We start from the raw sequence: 26,015 nt of genomic DNA, 5'->3' as shown, positions 1-26,015 counted from the left end.
AAAACCATGAAAATGTTGGGCGTGATTAAAGGGATTGAGGTGGTCGTAATGGTGGACCCCGGGGCTACACACAATTTCATCTCCTTGACCACCATTGAAAAACTTCAACTACCCCTAAACTCCACTCAGGAGTTCGGCGTATCTTTGGGAAATGGGGAGGCGGTTCGCGGTAGCGGAGAGTGTAGAGGCGTGGAGCTCGAAATTCAGGGGGTGAGGATCTGCGAAAATTTCCTACCACTGGAGCTAGGGAATTCGGATGTTATACTGGGCATTCAGTGGCTAGAGCAATTGGGGAACATGTTAACGAACTGGAAACAACAATGGATGAGGTTCCAAAGGGGAGGAAAGGTGGTGGAAATAAAAGGGGACCCTTCGCTGGGCCGGTCACGAGTATCATTGAAGGCCATGTTTAGGGCCCTCCAGAAAGAAAAGGGAGGTCTATGGGTCGAATTAAATCAGATAGAGGAGCAGAAGGATGGGGGTAAACAAGTGGCTGTTCCAGAATTCTTCCAGGCCACTATCAGACAATATGAACAAGTGTTTCACCTTCCCTCTGGGTTACCTCCCCAGCGGAACCGAGAACACTCAATTGTGCTCAAGCAGGGGCAGGACCCGGTGTCGGTTCGACCATACCACTACCCCCAAGGGCAGAAGGATGAAATCGAACGGCTCATTACAGACATGCTGAAGGCAGGTATAGTTCGCCCCTCTGTAAGTCCGTTCTCTAGCCCGGTTTTGCTTGTGAAGAAAAAAGATGGATCTTGGAGGTTTTGCGTGGATTATAGAGCCCTCAACCGGGCCACGGTGCCGGATAAGTACCCTATTCCGGTTATAGATGAATTACTTGATGAACTTCACGGGTCACGGGTGTTCACCAAATTGGATTTGAAATCCGGGTATCATCAAATTAGAGTAAAGGAGGAGGACATCCCAAAGACCGCCTTCCGCACTCATGAGGGTCACTACGAGTTTCTTGTGATGCCATTCGGACTCACTAACGCACCGGCCACATTTCAATCCTTAATGAACGAGGTATTTAAACCATATTTGCGTAAATTCGTTCTTGTTTTCTTTGACGATATTCTGATTTATAGCAAAGATGAATTGTCTCATCGTGATCACTTAGCTATTGTGCTGGAAACTTTGGCTCAACATGAGCTATATGCAAATGGTGAAAAATGTGAAATTGGGAAAAGGAAGGTGGCCTATCTTGGCCACATTATCTCTGCCGCGGGTGTTGCTATGGACATGGAGAAGGTCCAAGCCATGCTTGACTGGCCACCGCCCAAGAATCTCAGAGAACTTCGTGGTTTTCTCGGCCTGACCGGATATTACAGAAAGTTTGTGGCGAATTATGCCAAAATCGCTCTTCCCCTCACTGCCCAACTGAAAAAAGATAGCTTCCAGTGGGGTACCACAGCAGATCAGGCCTTCGCAAACCTGAAAAAGGCCATGGTGACAGCCCCGGTGCTGGCCATGCCTGATTTTCACAGCATGTTTGTGCTCGAGACCGATGCCTCAGGCCACGGGCTGGGCGCGGTCCTTCTACAGGGCAACCACCCCATCGCATACTACAGCCACACCTTGGGTCCTAGAGCGAGACTCAAGTCAATATATGAAAAAGAGCTTATGGCTATAGTGTTGGCGGTCCAAAAATGGCGTCACTATTTGTTGGGAAGGAGGTTTACCATACGCACCGACCAAAAAAGTCTGAAATTCATCATGGAGCAAAGGGTGGTAGGACCCGAATATCAACGGTGGGTAAGTAAGTTAATGGGATTCGAGTTTGAAATCCAATACAACCCGGGAACATCCAATCGAGTGGCCGACGCTTTGTCTCGGAAATCGACTATGGAAATTGAATTGAAGAATACGGAGGCAGTGTGTGGAGTACCGTGGTCACAAATACAGCAACATATCACCCAAGATGAGTTCATGCAGAAACTGATAAAGGAGATACAAGAAGGGGGGCAGCAGATTTATGGGTTTGAACTTGTTGGGGGCAAACTCTTATACAAAGGCCGCATCATGGTTCCTGCCAACTCACCAATCACGCAAGCCTTGTTGCGTGAATATCATGATTCCCCGCTGGGAGGACACACCGGAGAACTTAAAACCTATCTACGCTTGGCTAAAGAATGGTATTGGGCTGGCATACGCAAGGCGGTAGCTAGGCACATTCACAACTGCACCATCTGCCAAAGGCAAAAGGCTTTAAACACAAGCCCAGCTGGGCTCCTCCAGCCTTTACCCATTCCAGCCCAGGTTTGGGACGAAATCACTATGGACTTCGTGGAAGGTCTGCCTCGTTCTATGGGGGTAGACACGGTCTTAGTTGTGGTTGACAGGCTATCAAAATACGCTCACTTCATCGGTCTCCGCCACCCCTTCACAGCCTACACCGTAGCTGCAGCCTTCATCAAAGAGGTCGTGAGGCTCCACGGGTTCCCTAGCTCGATTGTGTCCGACAGGGATAAAGTCTTCTTAAGTGTTTTTTGGAGGGAACTTTTCCGCCTACAAGGGACTCAGCTAAACCGCTCCACCGCTTACCACCCACAAAGTGACGGGCAATCAGAGATAGTCAACAAAAGCCTCGAAACATACCTCCGATGTTTCATTAACGAGCAGCCGAAACAATGGGCAAAATGGCTGCCTTGGGCTGAGCTTTCCTACAACACCTCGCCACACATCTCCACTAACATGTCCCCATTTATGGCCTTATATGGGAGAGAACCGCCACCATTGGTGCGCATAGGGAAGGGGCAAACACCAGTGGATTCACTAGAGGAACAGTTACAAGAAAGGGATGCGATTCGGGATGAATTGAGAATGCACCTGCTGAGAGCGCAGCAAAGACAGAAGAGGCTGGCAGACTTAAGGAGGACAGAGGAGCAGTTTATCATCGGGGACTTGGTGTGGTTGAAGTTACAACCATACCGTCAGCAGTCATTGGCAAGAAGGGCCTTTGAAAAATTATCTCCACGCTTCTACGGGCCCTATAAGGTGGTCCAAAAGGTGGGACTGGTGGCCTACAAGTTAGAACTGCCCCCAGAAACCAAAATCCATCCGGTCTTTCATGTCTCTCAGTTGAAACGGGTTAAAGGTGATATCCCTACACCAATGCAATTACCCGTGGAACTCACTGCTGAGATGGAGTTACCTAGTAGGCCAGAGGCTGTGTGGGGAGTTCGCGGAGCAGATGCCAAGGAAGTCTTAATTCAGTGGCACAACCAACCAAAGGAAGAAGCAACATGGGAGGAGTTTGAGGTCATCCAACAGCAGTTCCCTGAGTTCCACCTTGAGGACAAGGTGAAAGTGTGGGCGGCGGGTAATGTAATAGATCCCACTAATATGACAGCTCACCCAAAACCTCCTGTGAGAATTACATACTCCAGACGCCACGTCAGCAAAGGGGCACCTGGGGCAGTTCCGGATTCTGCGGATTGACAGCCATGTGGCAGGGGATGAGGGGCTGTAATCATTGGCTCAATCATTGGGGAAAGAGCATGGAACCTTCCTAAAGAGAGAGAATCACTAGGGTCCTACTATATATAGAGGTAGAGGTGTAAGAAGGATTTTTATCCAGAAATTCAGTAATTAATAGTAATTAAGGAGTGAAGGGGGTCACTCGAAAACCTCTTGTAAATTGTTTGGCTCATATTAATATCACATCTCTCTCTCTCTCTCTCTTTCCTCTATTTTCTGTTATTCTTAAAATATCTTCTTGTTGGCTGCCATTGTTGAGTATTTTGTGGAAGGAGTCAGGGGATTCTATCACAGTCTAGTAAGTAACAAATAGTAACTACCCTAAAATTGTTTAAGTAATCTTTTCACAGTTAACCAACGATATTGCAGCCAATTCATGATTCAATCAGAAGCACTTTTTCGAATTTCCAGCTACGAAATTGAAGGATAAAGATCACAGAACAGCATTCACCCTACTTTCTTCACAAAGTGGTCCACTAATAACAGTTTGTACATATAACAGAGGACAATATCAGAAGCCACTTCCATCTCCAAAAACACTGTCATTGCTTCCCCAAGCTGTGCACTTTTGCATAGGACCCAAGCAATGAAGTGAGAGTGAAGATGTCCAAAGTAAATCCTTAAGATGGAGTTTCCTTGAAGTTCTTATGGGAGATAATTGTTAAACGTGCATATAAAATGGCAATATATAAAGAAAAGGCATCCTAGTAAAACAAGGAAACTAAAAGGTACAGCAAGATACTACTCCAATGTAATACTAGATTTAATTAGGCCATCAATAAGAGAATTACAGGTTACAACTTAGCATCTATTCGATTGATGAACTTCCGCACTTGGTCCTTTGATGAGTCACTTAAGTTATTTGAAGACAAAAGGTGAATAAGTAATGAGAAAGTGTCAGCTCACCTTTGAATCCCTTGCTAACCATAAGATCACAATAATACGATGCATTTGATAAGTCTTTTTGAGAATATATCCTCTAATGATTGTATTATATGTAAATTCATTAGGGGAGCAACCATCATCCTCCATTTTCCTCAACAGTTGATTAGCTTCATCCATGAGGCCTTTCTTGCACAAGCCTTTTATCATAATTGTGTATATTTTAGCATCAGGTTCCAGCCTTTTCAATACAAGATCCAAGAAGAATTTTGCAGCATCTTCAAGTTTCCCAGCCTCACACAAGCTGTCCATTAGGATACCGTATATGACAACAGTAGGCTTAACACCATATTCTCCATTTCTTCAAGTAATGTCACTGCCTCATCAAGTAAAGCATTTTTGCATAAGCTATGAAGCAATGAAGCATATGTGACAACATCAGGAGTAATTCCATGACCTTGCATATCCTTGAACAATTCACGCGCAAGTGGGAGTCTATTGGCTTTGCATAGTCCATCAATAAGAGTGGTATAGGTAACAACATTAGGTGTCATCCCTTTCTGAAGTATTTCTTGGAACAAGTTGAGGGCCTTGTCCATGTTTCTAGCCTTGCAATATCCATTAATGATAGTGCTAAAACTTACAATATCAGGCTCACAACCATTCTTGGCCATCAAATCAAGTAGTTTTTCCGCATCCTCCATCTGACCACGCAAACAATAACCATCGAGTAAAGCATTGTAAGTTATGACATTTGGAATGTCACCTCTCTCAATCATGTAGTCTAGAATAGCTTGTGCTTCATCAACATTCCCATCTTTGCAAAACATGTCAACAAGCATGCTGAAGGTGATAACACTTGGTGTTATGTTACACTCCAACATCTGAGCTAGCGTATCTTTAGCCTCGACCTTGGAGCCGGAGTTGTAGAGACCTCTAATCAAGGAGTTATAAGTGACAACGTCGGGTATAATGCCCTCACTTTTCATGGCGGTGAACAGGTTGAGGGCCTCTTTCAACAGCCTATCCTTACAGAGACTATCAATAATGGTGCTATATATGATAAGATTAGGCTCACAAGTTCCCGATTGCATTTTCCTAAGCAAGTGGAGGGCAGAAGCATTGTCACCAATCCGACAAAGACCTTTGAAAATAGCACCATAGGTAACAATATCGGGTTGGAAACCTAGCTTAACAATTTGATCGAGCAATTGAAGAGCTTGAGGAAGCTTATCACAGTGGATAAAGCCATTGATTAAAGTAGTAAAGATAACACAATCACCATCAAAGGGGTAACCAAGCTTAAGTCTTTTGGCGAGAAGAGAGAAGCCGAAATCAACACGGCCCAAATGGCAGTAACAGTTGGCAAGAATACCAATAGAATGCCTATCGGGTCGAATGCCAGAGAACTCAAGGTCTCTGATGAGAGAGATAATGGTGGAGTGAGGTTGAAGGCGCTTCAATTTGGAAATGGCAGTGAAGAGCTGATTGAAGTCGATAACAGAAGGAAGAGGGTGCAATGAAGTCATTTGATGAAAGAGAGAAAGGGGGAAATTGAGATTTGAAAACCCTAATTTGCAGTGTTCTTTAACTGATTGAAGAAACAACTGACGATGTTCATGAGTTGCAATGGAGTAATAATTGCGTGAATGAAATTGAAAATGAAAAGCATAAAAGAAAGGGGAAAGGGGAAAAGAAGAAGAAGAGAGACAACAAGAAAAAAAGCTAGTACCAACTAATTGACGCCTCAGCCTCATTGTCATCTTCTCAGCAACTGCAGATACTTTAAGTTTAGGCTATAAAGCTGTGGCATTCATGAAAGTGCAAAACAGAATGCAAAATACAAGTGATGAATCTACAACATCTTCATTGAAGAAGAAACTTGGTACTATCTATTTCTGCTACAGTGAAATTCTTGACTTCCAATTTCCAAACAATGCTTGGTCGAGGAGGGTTTGGGTCGGTTTTTGTTTAATGGGACAAAAGTTCAAAGTTGCTGTGAAAAGATAGCGGGCTTTGTGACTTTGTGTTGTAGCAACACTGAAGAATGAGAGTGGAGTCTGGACTTCGGACTTTTGGGATGGCAATTATACTTTGTCGGATACATATGAATTATGATGTGTGGCCCCTAACAAATAAAAGTGAGGAAAGAGAGAATACATGGTGCGTGGCTCAACCTCCTCAAAAAAGAATTTTAATGCAACAATAGTGGGATAGTGTATTGAAGAGGAAGGATGGTATAAATCTATCTATGTTATATATAAGTTTTCACATAATAAATATTATTTGTATATGTAAAAATATTATTTGTGTTTTTTTCCCTTATTTGTTGTACGAAATATGAATAACACTTTTTTTTGTATATACACAAACAATATTTGTTATTATCAAACTTGAGAGAGAAAATAATGTGCTTTATATCCTAAAAAGTAGTGTTGTGTTACTCAAGAGAGAGAAAATTATAAATATTTCTCAACAATTTAATGAGATAGAGAGGGAAAAATACGAGGATTGTTAAACATCGCCCCCACAATTACTTAAAATCGCCCAAATTTATATTTATAGACCATTTTACCCTTTCATCTTTTCCACCACCGACCACACCCACCACCACCACCTACCTCCCCACTACCCTTTCACCCTCTCCACTTTTCCAAACCACCCACCACCCACCACCCACCACCCACCATCCACTTTCCCACCATTGTCTTTCACCTTCTCCTCTTTTCCACACCACCCACCACCCCACCACAACCGTCTACCTTCCCACTGCCACCGCGACAACCTACCACCGCGAAATACTACCACCACGACATCCTCCACCGCACACGCAAAAAGCCTGCAATTTTTTTTAGATCGCGAACATCTCCAGCGGACGATCACCCCATGGTATGAACGTCCGGCCAGGACGTTCATACCATGGGCGATCGTCCGGCCAGGACGTTCGCCCCATGGCCACAACGTCCTGGCCATAGGGCTAACGTCTTGGCCGGACGTTCGGGATGTAAAAAAAATATAAAATCGCTGGCTTCGCGAAGGTGGTGGTGGCTACGTGAAGCGTGACGCAAAGGTGGTGGTGGTTGTGTTCTCTAATCTCTACCGCGAATTTTTGACTTCCACGAATCAGGTAAAGTCTTCATTCTTTGATATCCTTCTCATTGTTTATCTCTGCCCTATTTTTCGTTGAATGATTGCGTATAACTTCTGATATGAACTCTAAAGTATGGATCAATCTTTAAAAATAAGGTTGAGTGGGTGGATGGATGGCAGCAGCAGCCACGCAGGAGGTGAGTGGTGGTGGTGGCAATTTGGCATGAGGGTATGGTGGTTAATTTAAGAATAAAAATGTAAAAGGTGATAAATGTAATTTTAATTTTTTTGGGCGATTTTAAGTAATTGTAGGGCGATGTATAGAAGTTGAGAAAAATACTGAGAAAGAGAGAGAAAATAATGTGTTTTATCTCCTAAAAAATAGTGTTGTGATACTCAAGATAGAGAAAATTATAAATATTTCTCAACAATTTACTGAGATAGAAAGAAAAAAAAATACAAAAAGAGGCCGGGAGAATATCTTTTTGGCCGGAATAGTAGGGAAAAATACAATGAAAAAAAAGGATTGTTGGAAAATCAATAGTAATCAATGAAGTCGTGAAATCGGGTCTTTCAAAATTTCAAAGGTTTGTTTAGGAGAAGTTTAATAGGATTAAAAACTAGAATTTTCATTATTAGGCCGTGGATTATACTAACTCTTGCCTCTTTTTGTATTTGTTCATATACCGATTTTTTTTCTCTCTTATCTCTTTCCTCTAGTCTTCAGGTTTTCCCTTTTTTATCTCTTTGAAACAAAGTTTTCATTTTGATGTTTGGGCAGTAATCTTATTTAAACATTCATCTCTTCTTCATTTTCTAGAAATTTTATGATTTAACTTTGTTTGTAATTAGAATTCTTTGGCTGTAAATTTCTTATACTTCCTCCGTGCTGCTTTAATTGAAACATTGGGAGAAATGACACTATTTATTGATCAATTTTGACTCTAATTTATCTGTAGTACTTCGTATTTTTAGTAAGTTATTAATTATAATTTTTAAAAAGGATTTGTTTATTTAAAAGGCCGGTTTACGTACTATTAATTATAAAGGTTTTAAATAGGCTTTTATGATGTATTATGGGTTTATCAAATAGACTCCAACCCAAATTAAATATTGGGCCTAAGTTTACAAATTGTAATCCAAGTACTTAGGGGCTGAACTGAATTGAATTAAATTAAATTGAATGTAATAAATATATAAATAATATTATAACAATAATAATATGAATATTAAATAATAATTATAATGATAAGTAATAATAATGAATAATAATAATAATAGTATTTTGGATATTTTTAAATGATAGTTATAAATAAATAATATTAATAATCATGAAATAATAATAATAATAATTGATGATAATAATGATAATTAATAATTATTATTTTGTATTATTTGTATTAATATATTAATACTTGATGATGGTTATATAGTAACAATAATACTCCATCCGTTTCCTAAAGATCTTCCCTCTTTTCGTTTAAGTGTATTTCCAAAAGATCTTCCCTCTTTTACTTTATTCTTTATTTGGAATTTTTTTCCCTTTTTACCCTCTCATGTCCTTATCATATGGTCCACCATTACATTATTAATTCAATTTTACTCCATTTCTCTCTCCTACTTTAACCTCTTTTTATTTGTTTATTTATCTTAAGTTCTTAACCCCTTTCTCTCTCCTACTTTACCCACCCCACACCCCACAAATTAATTCTCATTGGTATCTGTAGTACGTAACAGTAACAAGGAAGATCTTTAGGAAACGGAGGTAGTATCTAGTAAGTAAATTAATATTACTATTTTAATAATTAGATTTAATAATATAATCATATTTAGTAATAAAAATAATGATTGGATCGGACCGCGAAAATTGCATCATAAACCGTTTTGATGCGATTTGATTGGTTTATGGGCTAAAAAACGTGGGTTTATTTATGTTTTGACCTAAACTATGTTCCTCCTAATAATAATAGTAATAATAATGAGTAAAGCTATAATAAACAAAATAACATATAGAAACAATAATAATACTTAATAGTAATGATATAAAAATAAATAATAATAATAATAATAATAATAAGAGTAATTAGTAAAATAAATTATACCAACATAATAATAATATTTAACAAAATGGTTATAAAAGAATGGAGCTGAACTGAACTGAAATAAGCTGGGGAGAACAGTCCCTTAGTTTAGTAGTTGAAGATATTTTCTTAAAAGAAAATCAGAAAAGATTTACAAAAAAAGGAAAAGATTTAATGAAAGAAAAATAAAGATTTATAAAAAGAAAAATAAAAAAAAGAAAAAGAAAAAAAATTAAGCGCATGCGGCTAAGAAGTTAAGCGTGTGATAAAGTTTTGGTTATTTGTTTCCTTTTTGCTTATCTTTTAGTTATTTTACCTTATATAATTATGTATTGTGGGATAATTTATATCTTTTCCTAATCTTTGGATAATCATAAATATTAGCTATATCTTAGCTAGACTAATTTATCTTTTTCCCTAAATTAATCTTTTAGTTTCCTAATCCTATTCCTATTCTACTCATCCAACTAGTATAAATAAGGGTCTCCACGCACCCATCATATTTTTCACACCAAATTTGTGAAATAAATCTCTTTTCACAAGTTTAAACTATCTCCCTCTCTTAGCCTACCTTTCTCTTCCTCCCTAAGAATTATTAATTTTCAAGGCGCATGTATATGTAGATCTTTAAATATTATTCTGCATATATAGTATCATGTTCTTAGGGTTGTTATCTTGAATTGTCATGCGTATTTAAGTATGAGTTTAGTATGCGCTTCATGTTGAATTTATATCCCACGAGCATAATGTTAACTAAATTTTGGATTGCGTCTGTAACACCCCCAAAATCCACACGCGTCTACCACTGCTACGTCGCGTCGACTTCGGGAGCGTTACCGCCGCGATGGAACGCAAGGCATAATAAGAGTTAACAATAACTTAAAATATTTTCTTGAAAACTAAAATGCAGCGGAATTAAAATATATCGAGAATCACCAATGACCCATTTCATTCAAACCACAAACCATTTATATAAGTCTTAAAAAAACAATAATACTTATTTCAAAATGCTTTAAATGCAAATACCAAAGACTAGCCCCGTATGCTCGGTATATGCAGCAGCTCCAGCACACCTAGTCTGCTCCCCATTGTAGCATCAATGGTTCATCGCAGTTCATCAAACACATAATAACACACAATCAGCTATGCTGAGTACGTAATGAACCATTGAATACATATAAGCTAAATGATGCACACATGAACAATCTTAAGCATGATGCTACATTATGTTACATCCTTTAACCTTTATATCTTTAATCTTTTTTGGCATCGAACGGGCACCGTCATCTTACTAGAATCATACGGGCTCTGAATCCTTAATAAGACACTAGGTCTATTAGATGAAATGCAAATACAGTTTTGTTCCGTCTCACACCCATCACCTTAGTATGCATACCCCCAAGATCGAACGGAACCTTCCGCCTACTTGAGTTGTCAAAAATATAAGGACACTACTGTCGTCACAGTAGGCCTGCGTATGAGCGTAGGACAAGTCCCACACTCCCCCCATTGTTCATCCTTGTAGGGAGTCCAACTACAAGTATTGCCATAATTCATTTTAATATTAACCATTCATTTCATAACCACATAAGTCATTTACCTGTTCTCTTAGTTACAATGCTCAAATTGTATCTCTTGTAACACTCTTGTTACACTATGGATACATAGAATCATTTACCTGTCCTCTTAGTTACAATGCTCGAATCATATCTCTTGTAACAACCTTGTTACACTATGGATAAGATTAAAAATGCTCATGTTTATACTACGATAGAATTATGCATTCCAATGCAACATATCGATTTCAATTACAAATGTCTAACCAGACAATCTCAATCAATCAAATTCCCTATCATGCTTCTAGGTTCCAATAACATAGATTGCAACCTAATCATGATACTAATACTTGGGATTAAACTGGTACGCGTACGTACCTTGTAACGGAGAATTTTCGCTGTCTTAATCGAACGTTCCAGCTTATGAAATTGGGACCTAAACCGTTAAATAAAAGCTTTATGCTACGTTGTGTAATATTAACAACTACTACGTAACTAAGACTATACGGTTTAATAATTCGAAGTAAACGATAACTAAACCCCTTGTTTAAGAATTTTCGTTACTTTTCTTATTATAAAGAGTTTAACGTCTTTTAGGAGTCAAAGTTAGTGAGCATACTAATATTAGTTAGTGTCATTAGTCCACTATCTTTACCCAACAATTAAATTATAAGTCCAACCATGTTTTATGTCCAAAATCTTATGTCCAAAAGTTTTAGGTCCGATCCAGTATTATGTCCAAAAGTCAGATTCACAACTTTAGTCAGAATAATAAAATAAACTAATTAACTTGAATTATTAATTAACTAATTAATTTAACATAATTATGAAAACATAAATTATAATTAAACTTAATATAATATATTCAATATATAAAATGTTTTATACCGTTAAGCTCGCCGGAAATCAAGTTCCGGCGACCGATTTCCGGCAACGGCACACAACCCCACGCTCGCGCAGCACTCAACGCTCGCTCATCTCGCACGCCCTCGCACCACACTCCAACGCGAGGCTTCGCACAGCACGCTGCCCTCTTCGCACAGTCCTCGAGATTCGTCGCTCGTCTCGAACACCGCACACACACACAGCCTTGCTCGTCGCGCACAATCGTCGCGACTCGCTCGATCTACGAACTCCCTTCGCACAAACCCGCTCGCTCGCACCACTTCACGTCGCAGCTCGCTCGCTCGCTCTCTTAACCGATGCACAGCCTTCGCTCGTGCGCTCATCTCCGCACGCCAGCAGCCTCGACGAGGATCCGCGAAGGACTCAACGAGGGGACGAAGAAGAGACGAACGGAGAGGAGAGACAAGAGATCCGAGAGAGAAGTGAAGAGCAGCGAGAGAGGAGAGAGAAATTGAGAGGGAAGAAGGAGGTGACGGCAGAGAAGGAGAAAGGAAAACTTAGGGTTTTCTGAAATTTCTCCTCTTGTTTCCCTTTTTATACCCTTCTAAAAGTGGTAACCCTAGATCGGGTGAACTTGGCTTACCTTTTATAAATCCGAAATTAACACAACTGACTCGTAATATTATTATTATATTCTTATCATTCTGTAAATAATATTAAAATACCTTTTTATTATTTTCTTGGTATTTCTTAATTATTACGACTAAATTCCAAAAATACGGAGTATTACAGCGTCTGTATATAACCTTGAGATAATTGTTAAACATGTTACATAATGTGTTAAAGGATATTGGACCGTAGGTCTATATCTACGGGCAAGGCCCATTAGGTTAAATTTATTAGGTTAAGTTTATGCTATATTCTATATATAAGTAATGTAATTGTAATCAATGAGAGAACAATAATACAACATCTCTTCTACTCTATATTTTAACATGGTATCCGAGCCAGCCAAAATATTGGATTGAAAAATCCTACGCTTCCGCAAACTCCACGGCGGTGGGTGTTAATGTAAAAACCCACCGGCTGGATATATATTTTCTTTAGCCTTTGAATACATTTTTTTTTCTCTCCTGCTCATTCTGCCTTCTTGCGTCCAAATTTTTTATTTTATTAGATACTTTTCTTTGTTTGTGATGGTGTGCTTGGTTTGTCTCACAAATTGGTGCCCCCTACATTATTTTAATGAGTGATTTTGCTATTTTTTTCAAAAAAAATGTAGTGTGTTGGCAGGAAGTTTTTTACGGAATGTTTGATGTTGGTAGTGTTTGTTTGATATTCAGTTTTAAATCTGTTTCAAAAACAGATCAGTTTCTTTTTAAAAATGTCGATGATGTTCATTCCATCGAAAATTTGTTTTTTTGTTTCTGTGATGATGATCATTCCATCACAACTTTCACAAAAGTTGGTTCTTTGGTCTCAATTTCAGATCTGTTTCAAAACAGATTGTGAGACATGTTTTGACTCTCCGTGTGTCGTGAGACACGGTTTATGGGTTCTCCTTGTACCTTGAGACGAGGTTTCTTCATTGAAGAATTGAAGATTTGAAGATTTAAAGAATTAAAGAATTAAAGAATTGAAGAATTGAAGAATTGAAGAATTTGAGTTCGATTTTATTTTTAGTGGTGTTTTTATTGCTATTTAGTGAAAGTATTGGGTCAGACCGTCTGACTATTGTTTACTGTCAGACGGGCTGAGCCCAATACATCTTCTCTACAAATGCAATCTCCTCTTGTGAGATCACCAAGGTGGTGAGGAACTACTGTACTCCATGAAAATAACCATGAGAGAGGTTGACCTTTTTCAGTTTCCATAGAAATTAACGTTTATTTTCATGATAAAAAATCCTTGTAATCAATCTCTCTCCTTTCTTAGTTTTTCAGTTTTCATCAATCTCTCTCCTCTTCTCCATCTATTCCACTCTCACCTTTAATTTCTCATCAACCCATTTCACCACCATCAGTATCAAACTCTAACAGTCGACAAAATCCTGCTGAATTTGAAACTTGGTAAGTTCGACAACATGAAGTTCATCTTCTTCATGAAGTTCGACAACATGGCCAGTTGCGATATCACACCTGACTCTTCTTCATCTTCTTCATTAAACAAAATGGTTGTGGTGGTCACGAGTCTGTGATTATGAGATATACAATCTACAAGTTTGTCTCTTTTTCTTCATCTTCTTCATCATTTCATTTTCTCTCTCCTTCTTCTTCGTAGCTTAGATTTGTTTCAGTTGGACTTTATTGTGTTTCAGTTGGACTTTGTTTTGTTTCAGTTGGACTTTGTTTTGTTTCAGTTGGACTTTTGTTTTGTTTCAGTTGGACTTTGTTTTCTTTCAGTTTGACTTTGTGTTTCTTTCAGTTGGACTTTGTTTTGTTTCAGTTGGACTTTGTTTTTTTTCAGTTGGACTACCTGAAAAAGAATGAAGACTACCTGAAAAAAAATGAAGACTACCTGAAAAAGAATAAAGACCAACTGAAACCCAAAGTAAGTCTAACTGAAGTACAAAAACCAACTGAAAACAAAATGAAGACTACCTGAAAAAAATGAAGACTACCTGAAAAAAAATGAAGACTACCTGAAAAAAAATTAAGACTAACTGAAAAAAAAATTGGAACCAACTGAAAGTCGTCCGACCAAAGATTATGGTCGGACGAGTCCGACACAATACGATCTCTTTGTCCAATTGTAACGTTCGTTTTACTGCCGTTACAATTGCGGGAGGGTGTTAGAGGATATTGGACCGTAGGTTTATATCTACGGGAAAGGCCCATTAGGTTAAATTTATTAGGTTAATTTTATGTTATGTTCTATATATAAGTAATGTAATTGTAGTTAATGGCGGCACAATAATACAACATCTCTTCTCTCAATACTTAACATACTGCTATTAACACACCACTTTCTCGGTTTTTGGAATCTAACTAGTTATTAGGCCCGGGCTATGCTCCGGGCCGGGTAAGGAGAATTTTCATTTATTAATATTATGCTTTAAAATAATAACAGCAAATATCACTTGGTCTAGTGGTTAAGACTTTAATATATGACCTTGAGGTCATGAGTTCAAACCTTATGCTATGCAATTTCTAGTTTTTATTTCATGAGGATTACATGGAGTAAAATGATTTAGGGAGAGCGCCTCATGGCACAGTGCCACGTTTAGGAACGCCTTTTAATATATTAGTATAGATTGTTAAACATGTTATTGCTATTAGTTTACACCACTTACTTGGATTTTGGAATCTAGCTGTACATTTAATTTATGATCATGTTACTTAGTGGCAACTCTCATATTTTAGCACAATAGCACTATATTAGCATGAAGATTTTCTTATATATACGAACTAAAACAACAGTATGGTAGATTTGTTATACTAGCATGCTTTTTCATTGTTACTTTTGCTGGTACTACTGTTAAGAAGGTTTATGAACGTATATGGTATTTATGTCTTTTCTTTTATGGCTAAAGTCTTATACAAGAATTATAATTTTTAAGGAGGATTATTTTCGAAGAATTTTTATTAGATATATGATCTTTTATAATCAAAATTATAAAGAGGCAACGACTTGTTATTTATTAATAGGAACAGTAGCTATGATATTTTACCCATGTACTTTTTTTTTGATAATTTGGTTTATTTATTAATTAGGAGGTGAAGAAAAACACCCCATTTTAGAGATTACATAGCATCTTAGAGATATCTAAATTTACAAGGCGATACTCCAGAGAAGGAGATCTAAAATTGCAGCCTACTCCACATGAGGATTTAAATCCATGCTACAAACTCATCTGAGCGCCTTAAACCCAGCTTCGCTAAAGAATCCGCAACAACATTGGAGCTTCTACCTTTGTAGATAATGGTGGCCTGCGATTCATTCTCGGTTGCGTTTTTAATGAAGTTGATGATGAACATAAGATTCCAGGGCCCTTCCACATCCCCACAACACCATTCCACTGCATTTTCGACTCCACAATAATGGGAACTCTTGCTACCCTATCTCCATGGGAGGAGATTTTTAGAGCTCGATGGATAGTCAAGACTTCAGCTTGATTAATGTCCATATGCGGCACTGGACTTGAAAAGATGCACACAAAATTACCCTTGTGATCCCGCAACATGTAAGAGCACATAATATTAGCAGCAATATAATGAACATGTGCTGTGCACATGACTAGAGTATCAGCAGCATGACTAGAATATCAGCAGTATTCAGCAGGACATTAATTATTTTTGTCTGTAGTCTGTAATAGTCTGTTGTCTGTTTCCTAGCACTACATACTAGAATCATCCTAGGGATTGTAACCTAGTATATATATGCTGCTGCTAAGGTTTTGTAATACACAGAAATATATACAAAACCTCAGGTTGTGCCGTCATTGAGCTGCCAACCTTAAACCCAAATATTAACACTGATGTGTTCATAACAGTAGGATGATCTTACCTTTCCTATTTCTATAAAAATCTTCATGGTATCAGAGCTGGAGAAAGGTAAGTAGAAACTACTGTATAAAGTTTCTCTCTTTAAAGCTCATAAAATAGATAAAGTTTTCATCTTTTGTCCGTTTTAAAATGGCTGGAGGAGCAACCTCAAAAACCACCATTGAACCTAGTAGTCCTCTGTATATGCATCCATCTGAGGGACCTAACTCCTTGAAAGTTGATCCTCGATTAACTGGAACTACAGACTATAGACCCTGGAAGAGGTCTATGGAGATTTCTCTTGCTACAAAGAGAAAGCTTGGGTTTGTTACTGGAGCCTTGACTAAGTCAAGTGAAGATTCTGTGAAAATGGAAGCTTGGGAAGCCTGTAATAGCATGGTTACTGCCTGGCTTCTCAACAACATGAATGAGACTTTGAGAAGGTCTGTCATGTACATCAAATCAGCTAGAGAGATCTGGTTTAATCTGAAAACCAGGTTCACTGTGAGCAATGGTAGTAGAAAATACAGACTTAACAAGGAAACCTATGAAGTTAAGATGAATGAAAGGCTAGTTTCTGAGTACTTCACTGATTTGAGAGTTTTGTGGGAAGAACTTGAATCTCTACCTGATTATCCAGCTATTACTAATGTTAATGCTGAAATAACAGCCTTCATTGAAGCTGTTAATCAACAAAAAGAAGAACAAAAACTATTCCAGTTTTTGAATGGCTTGGACTTGGGATATGGTAGTTTGAGGAGTCATATTCTTCTAATGAGTCCATTACCATCTGTAGAAACTGCTGTGTCAATGGTTCAACAGGAAGAGTCACAAAATGATGTCTTGGGAAAAGAAAAAGAAGAGAAAGTGGGAACAACCTTCTATACAAAGAATGAAACAAAGACCTTCTGCACAGTGTGCAAGAAAACCAATCATGTTGCTGAAAAATGTTGGTTTAAAATTGGATTTCCAGCTGGTAACAACAACAAGGCAAAGCAAGGGTTTAAGACCTTTGAGAACAATCAAGAAGGCAGAACAGTTAGTTACAAAGGAAGACAACAAGGAAATGCTGGAGGTCAAAATTTCAGGAAGAAAAATGCCTCAAATGCTCAACTGAGTGTGGGCAACAATGAACTTGCTACTGCTATAGCTCACCAACTGCAAGAAATGCTGAAGCTAGGAGGAAGCTCAAGTAACTCTGCTGTAAAAAGAGGAGATGAAACAAATAAGGAACTAGATTCCCACTTTGCAGGTATTATTTCTTGTCACTATGTGAAACATGGTGATGATGCATGGATTATTGATTCTGGTGCATCAGATCATATGATTGCCAGTATTGATAAACTACAGAATGTGAAACACTTGTTTCATAAACCTAAAATAAATCTTCTAAATGGTGGTACAGCCTATGTCACTCACATGGGTAATGTGTTGTTGAGAAATGGAATCCTACTTAAGGATGTTCTCTATGTCCCTGAGTTTAAACAAAATCTTTTGTCTGTCCAAAAGCTGAATGAACAGAACAACTGTTGTGTGGTGTTTTATAAAAACTATTGTGTTATGCAGGATTGCACAACACAGAGCATTAAGGGCACTGGTACTGCCACAGGTGGTCTTTATTACCTTCACAACCAACCTTTCATCAACCAAGACACAAGAGAGTCCTCCTGCTCAAACCCAACACCAGACAACAAGCTTCAAATACAACCTGTTAAATTCAAGGCAAATAGCAATAGCAGCCATGTTTTTGAATCAAATGTTGTTACTAGTGTTAACAACTGTAATGATACTTGTGATTTTTATGTCAATGGTTTAAACTTTGGAAATTTGTGCAATGAATTTTCTTCTATGAATGCAAAGATGTCAGATTATTCTCTTTGGCATGTTAGGTTAGGTCACACTTCTCTAGATAAAATGAAACACATACCAAGCTTACAAGGATGTGTAGAAAATGCTGGAAAAGAAATTTGTCTGTCTTGTCCCATGGCCAAACTCACAAAAACACCATTTCCTTTGAGTAAAACCACTGTGGCAGGACCATTTGATCTGATTCATATAGATATATGGGGTCCTTATAAAGTCCCATATAAAGGAAAGTACAGATTCTTTCTTACCTTAGTAGATGACTTCACTAGGGCTACATGGGTGTATTTGTTGAAGTATAAATCTGACTCTTTCATGACACTCAAAACCTTCTGTGCTTATGCTGAAACTCAGTTTGATAAAAAGTGAGAATAATCAGATCTGACAATGCATTAGAATTCAAGGATAAAGATTGCATTGCTTTCTTCTTTGAGAAAGGTATTGTTCACCAAACCAGTTGTGTGGACAGGCCACAACAAAATGTTGTGGTGGAAAGAAAACATAGGCACCTACTTAAGATAAGTAGGGCCCTGAGATTGGGAGCTGGTTAACCTTTGTCTTATTGGGGAGATTGTGTTATGACTACAGCTTATATCATCAACAGGCTTCCTTCTAGTGTTGTTAAAAACAAGACACCATATGAGCTGATGTTCACTAAACAGCCTAATTATACTCACCTAAAAGCTTTTGGGTGTCTAGCCATGGCTTATAATTCAGAAAGAGATAGACACAAGGACAAGTTCACTACTAAAGTTGTTCCTTGTATCTTTCTTGGCTATCCAGCTACTCAAAAAGGTTACAAGCTTGAAAATCTGCTAACCAAACAGCAATTTGTGTCTAGAGATGTCAAGTTTTATGAGCATGTATTTCCTATGCAGTCAACTCAATTTACTTCATTTATGAATCCTCTCCCTTTTGACCTCTCTCATCTTAAACCAAACACAGAACCAAACACAGAACCTAACCCACTTCCTGATTTTGATCCTATCACTGCGTGTTGAACCTGTTGATCACATCTCATCTTCTCCTCAACCAACTCTCAGAAAATCCAGTAGAACTTCTCATCCTCCCACTTGGCTTAATGACTTTGTTACTACTTCTAAAACTAACACTAATCAGGCTGAAGTTGCCACTTCAGTTGTTAGTACAAGTGTTAATGCTCACTTTGCCAACATGGTCACTCACATTGTGGAAAGTGAGGAGCCAAGATCCTACTATGAAGCTGCAGCTCAGCCTGGCTGGGTGACAGCTATGAACAATGAGTTGCAAGCTCTTCAAGATAATGATACATGGGTGATTACTTCACTTCCACCTGGCAGAAAAGCTATAGGATGTAGATGGGTTTACAAAACTAAATATAAAGCAGATGGTAGTGTAGAAAGGAAGAAGGCAAGGCTGGTCATTCAAGGGTGTAATCAGAAAAAGGGTGTTGAATACACTCACACCTATGCTCCAGTGGCAAAAATGAGCACTGTCAGGGCTCTATTAGCTGTAGCTACACTGAACAATTGGGACACATGTCAAATGGATGTGCAAAATGCATTCCTTCATGGTGACTTAAAAGAAGATATCTACATGCATATACCACAAGGCTATACTCTTCCTAGTTCTACAGATTCACCAACTCAGAGGGAGTATGGCTCTACCTTGGTTTGTAAGTTAAAAAAGGCCTTGTATGGGCTCAAACAAGCACCTAGACAATGGTTTGCAAAGTTGTATAGTGCTTTGATTTCATTTGGTTTCATTCAATCTCAGGCAGATCATTCCTTGTTTATTGAAGACACTGATGCTACCTTCACTGCCATTTTGATTTATGTGGATGATTTAATCATCACAGGCAACAGTGCCAAGCAAATCACCAGAGTTAAAAACCTTCTAAGCTCTCAATTTCACATGAAGGACTTAGGAGATCTTAACTACTTTCTGGGGTTGGAATTTTCTAGAACATCTCAAGGCATTTTTATCTCTCAAAGAAAATATGCACTTGACTTGTTAAAAGAATATGGGATAGATAAGCAAAAGTCCTTGAAGCTTCCCCTTGATACTCATGTGAAGTTGGAACCTGATAAAGGGACACCTCTACCTAACCCTGAACCTTACAGAAGGCTAATAGGTCAATTGATCTACTTGACACTTTCCAGACCTGATATCAACTTCTCAGTGCAGCTTCTGAGTCAGTTCATGCAATAACCAACTTCAATTCATATGCAGGCTGCTAGAAGAGTCCTTAGGTACATCAAACAGGCACCTGAACAAGGAATTCTTCTAGCAAGCAGTAGCTCAGCTAAGCTTACAGCATACTGTGACTCTGATTGGGCATCATGTCCCTTTTCTAGGAGATCAACCACTAGTTACTGTATTCTCCTAGGCTCTTCTCCCATCTCTTGGAAGAGTAAAAAGCAAGGTGTTGTGGCTAGATCATCAGCTGAAGCTGAGTACAGAGCTATGGCTCTTACCACATGTGAAATTACTTGGCTAATGAGTCTACTCAAGGACCTTGGTCTAAAGAAACTCCCTACTGCTGTTCTTAAATGTGATAACCAAGCTGCTCTCTCTATAGCTGCCAATCCGGTCTATCATGAGAGAACCAAGCATATAGAAGTGGACTGTCACTTCATAAGAGAGAAGATCAAGCAAGGCACTATCAGACATCCTATGTGCCCTCTAAAGAACAACTAGTTGATGTTCTCACCAAGGCTTTGCCTACTCATCAACATCACAGGCTCTTAGGCAAGATGGGAGTGCTCATGCCTTCACACTCACATCTTGAGAGGGAGTGTAAGAGCACATAATATTAGCAGCAATGTAATGAACATGTGTTGTGCACATAACTAGAGTATCAGCAGCATGACTAGAATATCAGCAATATTCAGCAGGACATTAATTATTTTTGTCTGTAGTCTGTAATAGTCTGTTGTCTGTTTCATAGCACTACATACTAGAATCATCCTAGGGATTGTAACCTAGTATATATATGCTGGTTCTAAGGTTTTGTAATACACAGAAATATATACAAAACCTCAGGTTGTGCCGTCATTGAGCTGCCAACCTTAAACCCAAATATTAACACTGCTGTGTTCATAACAGTAGGATGATCTTACCTTTCCTATTTCTATAAAAATCTTCACAACACTCCACCAATTGATAAAGAGAAGCAATAGGATGAGACGAAGCGTCTACATTCCATTTTAGAAAACCAGGAGGGGTGGTGGGGGACACCACACTTCCGAGTTCCGAGGCCAGGGAAGATGATAATTTGACTATTTTGGGAGCAGGTTGCCATAGGAGACATAACGGGTTTTGGAGGATCTCGTTCGAGTTGTATGGGAAGGGGTCTTGGTGATGGTTTAATATATGGACAACTACTTTTAAATCACAAGTTTATGTCGACCTTAATGGAAAAAAAGCATCTTATAATAGTATGTCGTTGTTACATACCAGTATACCACTAGTCATTTGATTTGGGAGTGATAGAAGGCCGTACTATTAAGCCCTTTTTCGGCATTTGAATTTTAATTACAAAGAATTAGAACAATATAATGGTTATGACCTTATGGGTTAGGGGGAGTAGTGTTCAAACAAAGTGGTGTATGAATGCAAAGTTAATAGGCATGCATGCACTACCATAGATCAACTCTTAGTAATAGCTAAAAGATAGTTGACATAATTTAGAAAACCAGCAATGAAGAAAGAATATCAATGGGTTGGGGTAGTTCAGAAAATGTATCAAGGATGAGAGAAAGAGGGGGATGGGTGTAGACATGGAGTGTAGTGTGGTACACCCAATTGAGGCAGTTGTTCTTTACTGCTCACATTTATTATTTTGTGTTTCTAGATCTTTAATTTGTGTGTTTTTTTGTTGTTTTGACTACTGCCCACCTAAAAGTTTTTGCAAGATGAATTCAATTAGTCAACCAACTACTTGATCTCAGTAAAATCAACACACAATACATACAATAGAATTAGTGTATGATTTTGTAAAACTTGTCATGATCTCAGTTTTTGATGCGTCTTTCAGTTTAATACAGTGGCGTATCCAGGATTCCAACCCTATGAGTTCGGAGCCGGTAAAAAAAAAATACATTCATTCAATCAAAGTTCAATACATTAATTCAAATATCAAACTACAATAGCTAAATAAAATTACAAAAGCATCCTACGAGTTTTCATACTTTGGAAACATTTTAATACATCATCATCACTAACTTGAACAAAAAGATCTCTCTCAAGAAATGTGACTAAGCTATCATTCAATAGTTGATCACCCATACTATTCCGCAATTTGTTCTTCACATAAGTCATTGAAGAGAAGACTCATTCCACACTTGTCGTTGCCACCGGAAGAATTAATACTCCCTCCGTCCTATAATATAGTGCTTGTTTCTTTTTTCACGATCTCCAAAACGTAACTTTGACCTTTAATATCTTCAATTCCTTATTAATAAAAAATATAAAAAGTTGATATTATGAAACTACACATTGAGACGAAACTAACAAGATCCTACATGAATATATTTTTTTATATATACAAATGAGAATATTCGGTCAAAGATTTTAAAGTTTGACCACCAAAAATGAAATAGGCACTATATTATGGGACGGAGGGAGTACTAGTTTTATGAGCAAGTAAACTAGTTTATAAGAATGATGCTTTTTTGTTTCAACAAGCATCATAGAAAGTTCATTAATATCCTTCACTCCTCCAAACCTTGCATCTTTCTTCATGTCATCATAAAAATATTCAAGTTCATGTCGAAGTGTTGTCATGTCATTACATGGGAACTCTTTTGGATAAAACTCGACAAGCCTAAGCAACTTTTGTGTATCAAATGCATCAAATGAATTGATAGGATTCAAGCAAGACATACATATAAGCAACTCCATATTCTTCTCATCAAACCTATTGTTAAGCTCTTGAAGTTGCAAATCAATAACACTTAGAAACATTTCAACCCAAAAACAATGAAGATTTGGAACTTTGGCTAAGTAATTGAATATTGAGTAATTGAATATTGAGTAAGTGGCTAAGTGCTAAGTAAATAAGTAATACTAACAAGTAACAATTTCACAATCCAAACTCCAAAGTCCACATTCATTCATGATTCATTCAACATTCTACAATCCACATTCATTCATTCAAGTATTCATTATTCAACAAGACAACAATCAACATTTAAATGATGCTAGGGAGTTAGTAGTTAGGGTTTTGGTTTGGGAGGAAAATGAAAAATGTTGGCTGGGGTGGGGGAAAAAGAAATGAGAAGGGTTAAAAAAAAAATTGTTGGAGCCTTGGAGGTTTCGAACCCCATACCTCAAACTTCAAATCCCACGGCCCATGAGACACAAAACCACTGGGACACATGCTTTTCTCATGTTTTGTTTCGCACGTATATAGTATATATCTAATATCTTAAATATTTTTTAATTTTGAAAAAAAACCAGGCAATATTTTTCCAAAAATCATTGGGTTCACATGAACCCAGTGAACCCATAGTTTATCCGCCCCTGGTTCAATAAACGGTGTTACTACTATTCTACGTACTTCATTAAGTACTACTTCCTCCGTTTCATAATAAGTGAAACACTTCTCTGAAAAAACTCTCACATAAAAGAGAGAAGTGTTTCACTTATTATGGAACGGAGGAAGTATCTTTGAATAAAATCTCCAAAATGAAGCCATTATATTAATATTTTACTTTATTTGTGAAAAATAAGGTTATAAAGCAACAAAATATATAATGGTAAATAATAGGATTACAAGATACTAACTTCCGTTTCTAAATATGCACTACATTTTGATTGTCCTGTCTGTCAACGCACAACTTTGATCATTTTAATCTCTAATTATGTATTTATATAAGTTATAAAAAGTTAATATCATGAAAATATTCATTGAAATGTAGATCTAACAATAATTTATATGATCAATTTTATTTTTATATAATAGTAAAAAAGTCTAAGTGAAATGTGTGAATAGTGCAACAGTCAAAGTGCTACACTTAAGAAGAAACAATAATGGAAATAATATTTTCATATAATATATGAATGGTTGAATTTCATCTTTGTTTATTTTTTGTGTCATAAAAATTAAAGTAAGACTATCTTGTCTTAATTTTTATCTTTGCTTATTGTGTCATAGAAGTAGAAACTAAAGCAAAAGCACATTATCTTAGGCCATCACATATTCACATGTCTTCATAGTTATTCGGACCAACCATCACTCCATCATAATGATTTATTACGATTTATGAGTGATTACTACATGGTGGTTGATGGATGGTATTTGTCCATTTCTTTAATTGATAAATTATAGAACTTGTATGGGGGCTGACGAAGTTCCATACCGGTTCAATTGATACCGGTCTAATAGCTTTTGGGCTTACGAGTCTGGGCTAAGATCCATTTTATATCTGCAGCGCCTACGGGCCTAAAAGGATATAATTTCAGTAAAAGATAAGAATATATCCTAAGGGAATATTCTTGGGAATCTCTCCCGTGATTACCGGGCCCAACAAAGAGATGGGCTTAATCAAGTCCCTATATATACTCCGTTGATCTGAGTCATAAGGTACGTACACGAATCCCAATACATTATACTTGAGAGCTACCGGCTTTAAAACTAATACTGACTTAGGCATCGGAGGGGCGTTCCTCGGATCAACCCCCGAGGCTAGTTCACTTATTCGTTCTATTTTGCAGGAATCCAACCCGGCTTGAATACAAGGACTTACCGGTTCAGAACCCTGTGATTTGTCCCATACCGGAACAATTGGCGCTAGAAGGAGGGGCGAACAATACCTTGTAGTCTAAGCCATCCCTTGCATCCAAACAACCCTTATGGATCCTAAGCAGCCATTAGGGATGCCGGAAACCGATGAGAACAATGTCCCCATTGACCAAGCACCCCCGGGGTATTCAACTCCGCTGCCGGCCGCTAGGCACACTCGACCGCCTGTGAACACTAGGAAAACTCCTGAAACTCCCCAAGAAGATATCTTCCACACCTTGCAGAATATGTTCACCCCAGAGCAACTCAGAAGCGCAGCGGAAGTGTTTCAGGCAATGGCAAGCGGAACTCCACCGACCGGTCCCCGGCCAAAGCGAGCCTTGAGCAGAGCCCACAGTCCGGTGAGAAAACTTCGCACTCCATGGACGGGCCGCCAAGGTGAGCGAGACCGGCATGACCAGGATCAGGTGGCATATTCGAAGACCCCCACAGAGCAGGTAGGGAATGAGGAGGAAGAAGAGGAGGAGGCGCAGGATACTGAGGTTCAGCAGCATTCCTCCCAGCCGAGAAGCCGAAGTGAATACCGGCGTAGAGCGCAGGTGTCATTGCGGAATTCCCCCTTTTCCACTGCAATTCTACAGGAGCCCATGGAAAAACTGAAAATGCCGACATGTAAGCATGACGGTAAGACGGACCCGGAGGATCACCTCTCGGCTTATGAGGGCCATATGATGTTGTATACTGATACTGACTCAGTATGGTGTAAGGTGTTCCCATAACCTTAGCCGGCTTGGGGCAGACCTGGTTTAAAAGCATTCCGCCGGCAACTGTGTTCGATTTCCGGCAACTGACATCCATGTTCGTAACACACTTTGTCAGCAACAAGCGTCGCGAACGAACAACCGGCGAGTTAATGTCTATTAAACAAGGGGAAACTGAAAGCTTGAGGGATTATGTCGGACGTTTCAATGCCGAAGCCGTCACCATCCCAACACTGCAG

The 26,015-nt window shown here is 38.4% G+C and overlaps 1 protein-coding gene across 1 annotated transcript; it reads right to left on the bottom strand.

Annotated features, from left to right (window-relative positions):
• Window positions 1–3,955: 3,955 nt before the first annotated feature.
• Window positions 3,956–6,434, bottom strand: LOC104885073 (putative pentatricopeptide repeat-containing protein At1g12700, mitochondrial). Its single transcript, XM_057394366.1, is given in 4 exon segments — window positions 3,956–4,387; window positions 4,390–4,455; window positions 4,458–4,718; window positions 4,721–6,434. Coding segments are annotated over 4 exon segments (1,845 nt in total). The 5' UTR covers window positions 6,132–6,434; the 3' UTR covers window positions 3,956–4,280.
• Between the last annotated feature and the right edge of the window lie 19,581 nt (window positions 6,435–26,015).

This window comes from Beta vulgaris, chromosome 4, assembly GCF_026745355.1.
Source record: "Beta vulgaris subsp. vulgaris cultivar EL10 chromosome 4, EL10.2, whole genome shotgun sequence".
NCBI classification, from domain to species: Eukaryota; Viridiplantae; Streptophyta; class Magnoliopsida; order Caryophyllales; family Amaranthaceae; genus Beta; species Beta vulgaris.
Note: the sequence above shows the minus strand (reverse complement) of the source record. Positions and strands in the feature narration are given on the sequence as shown.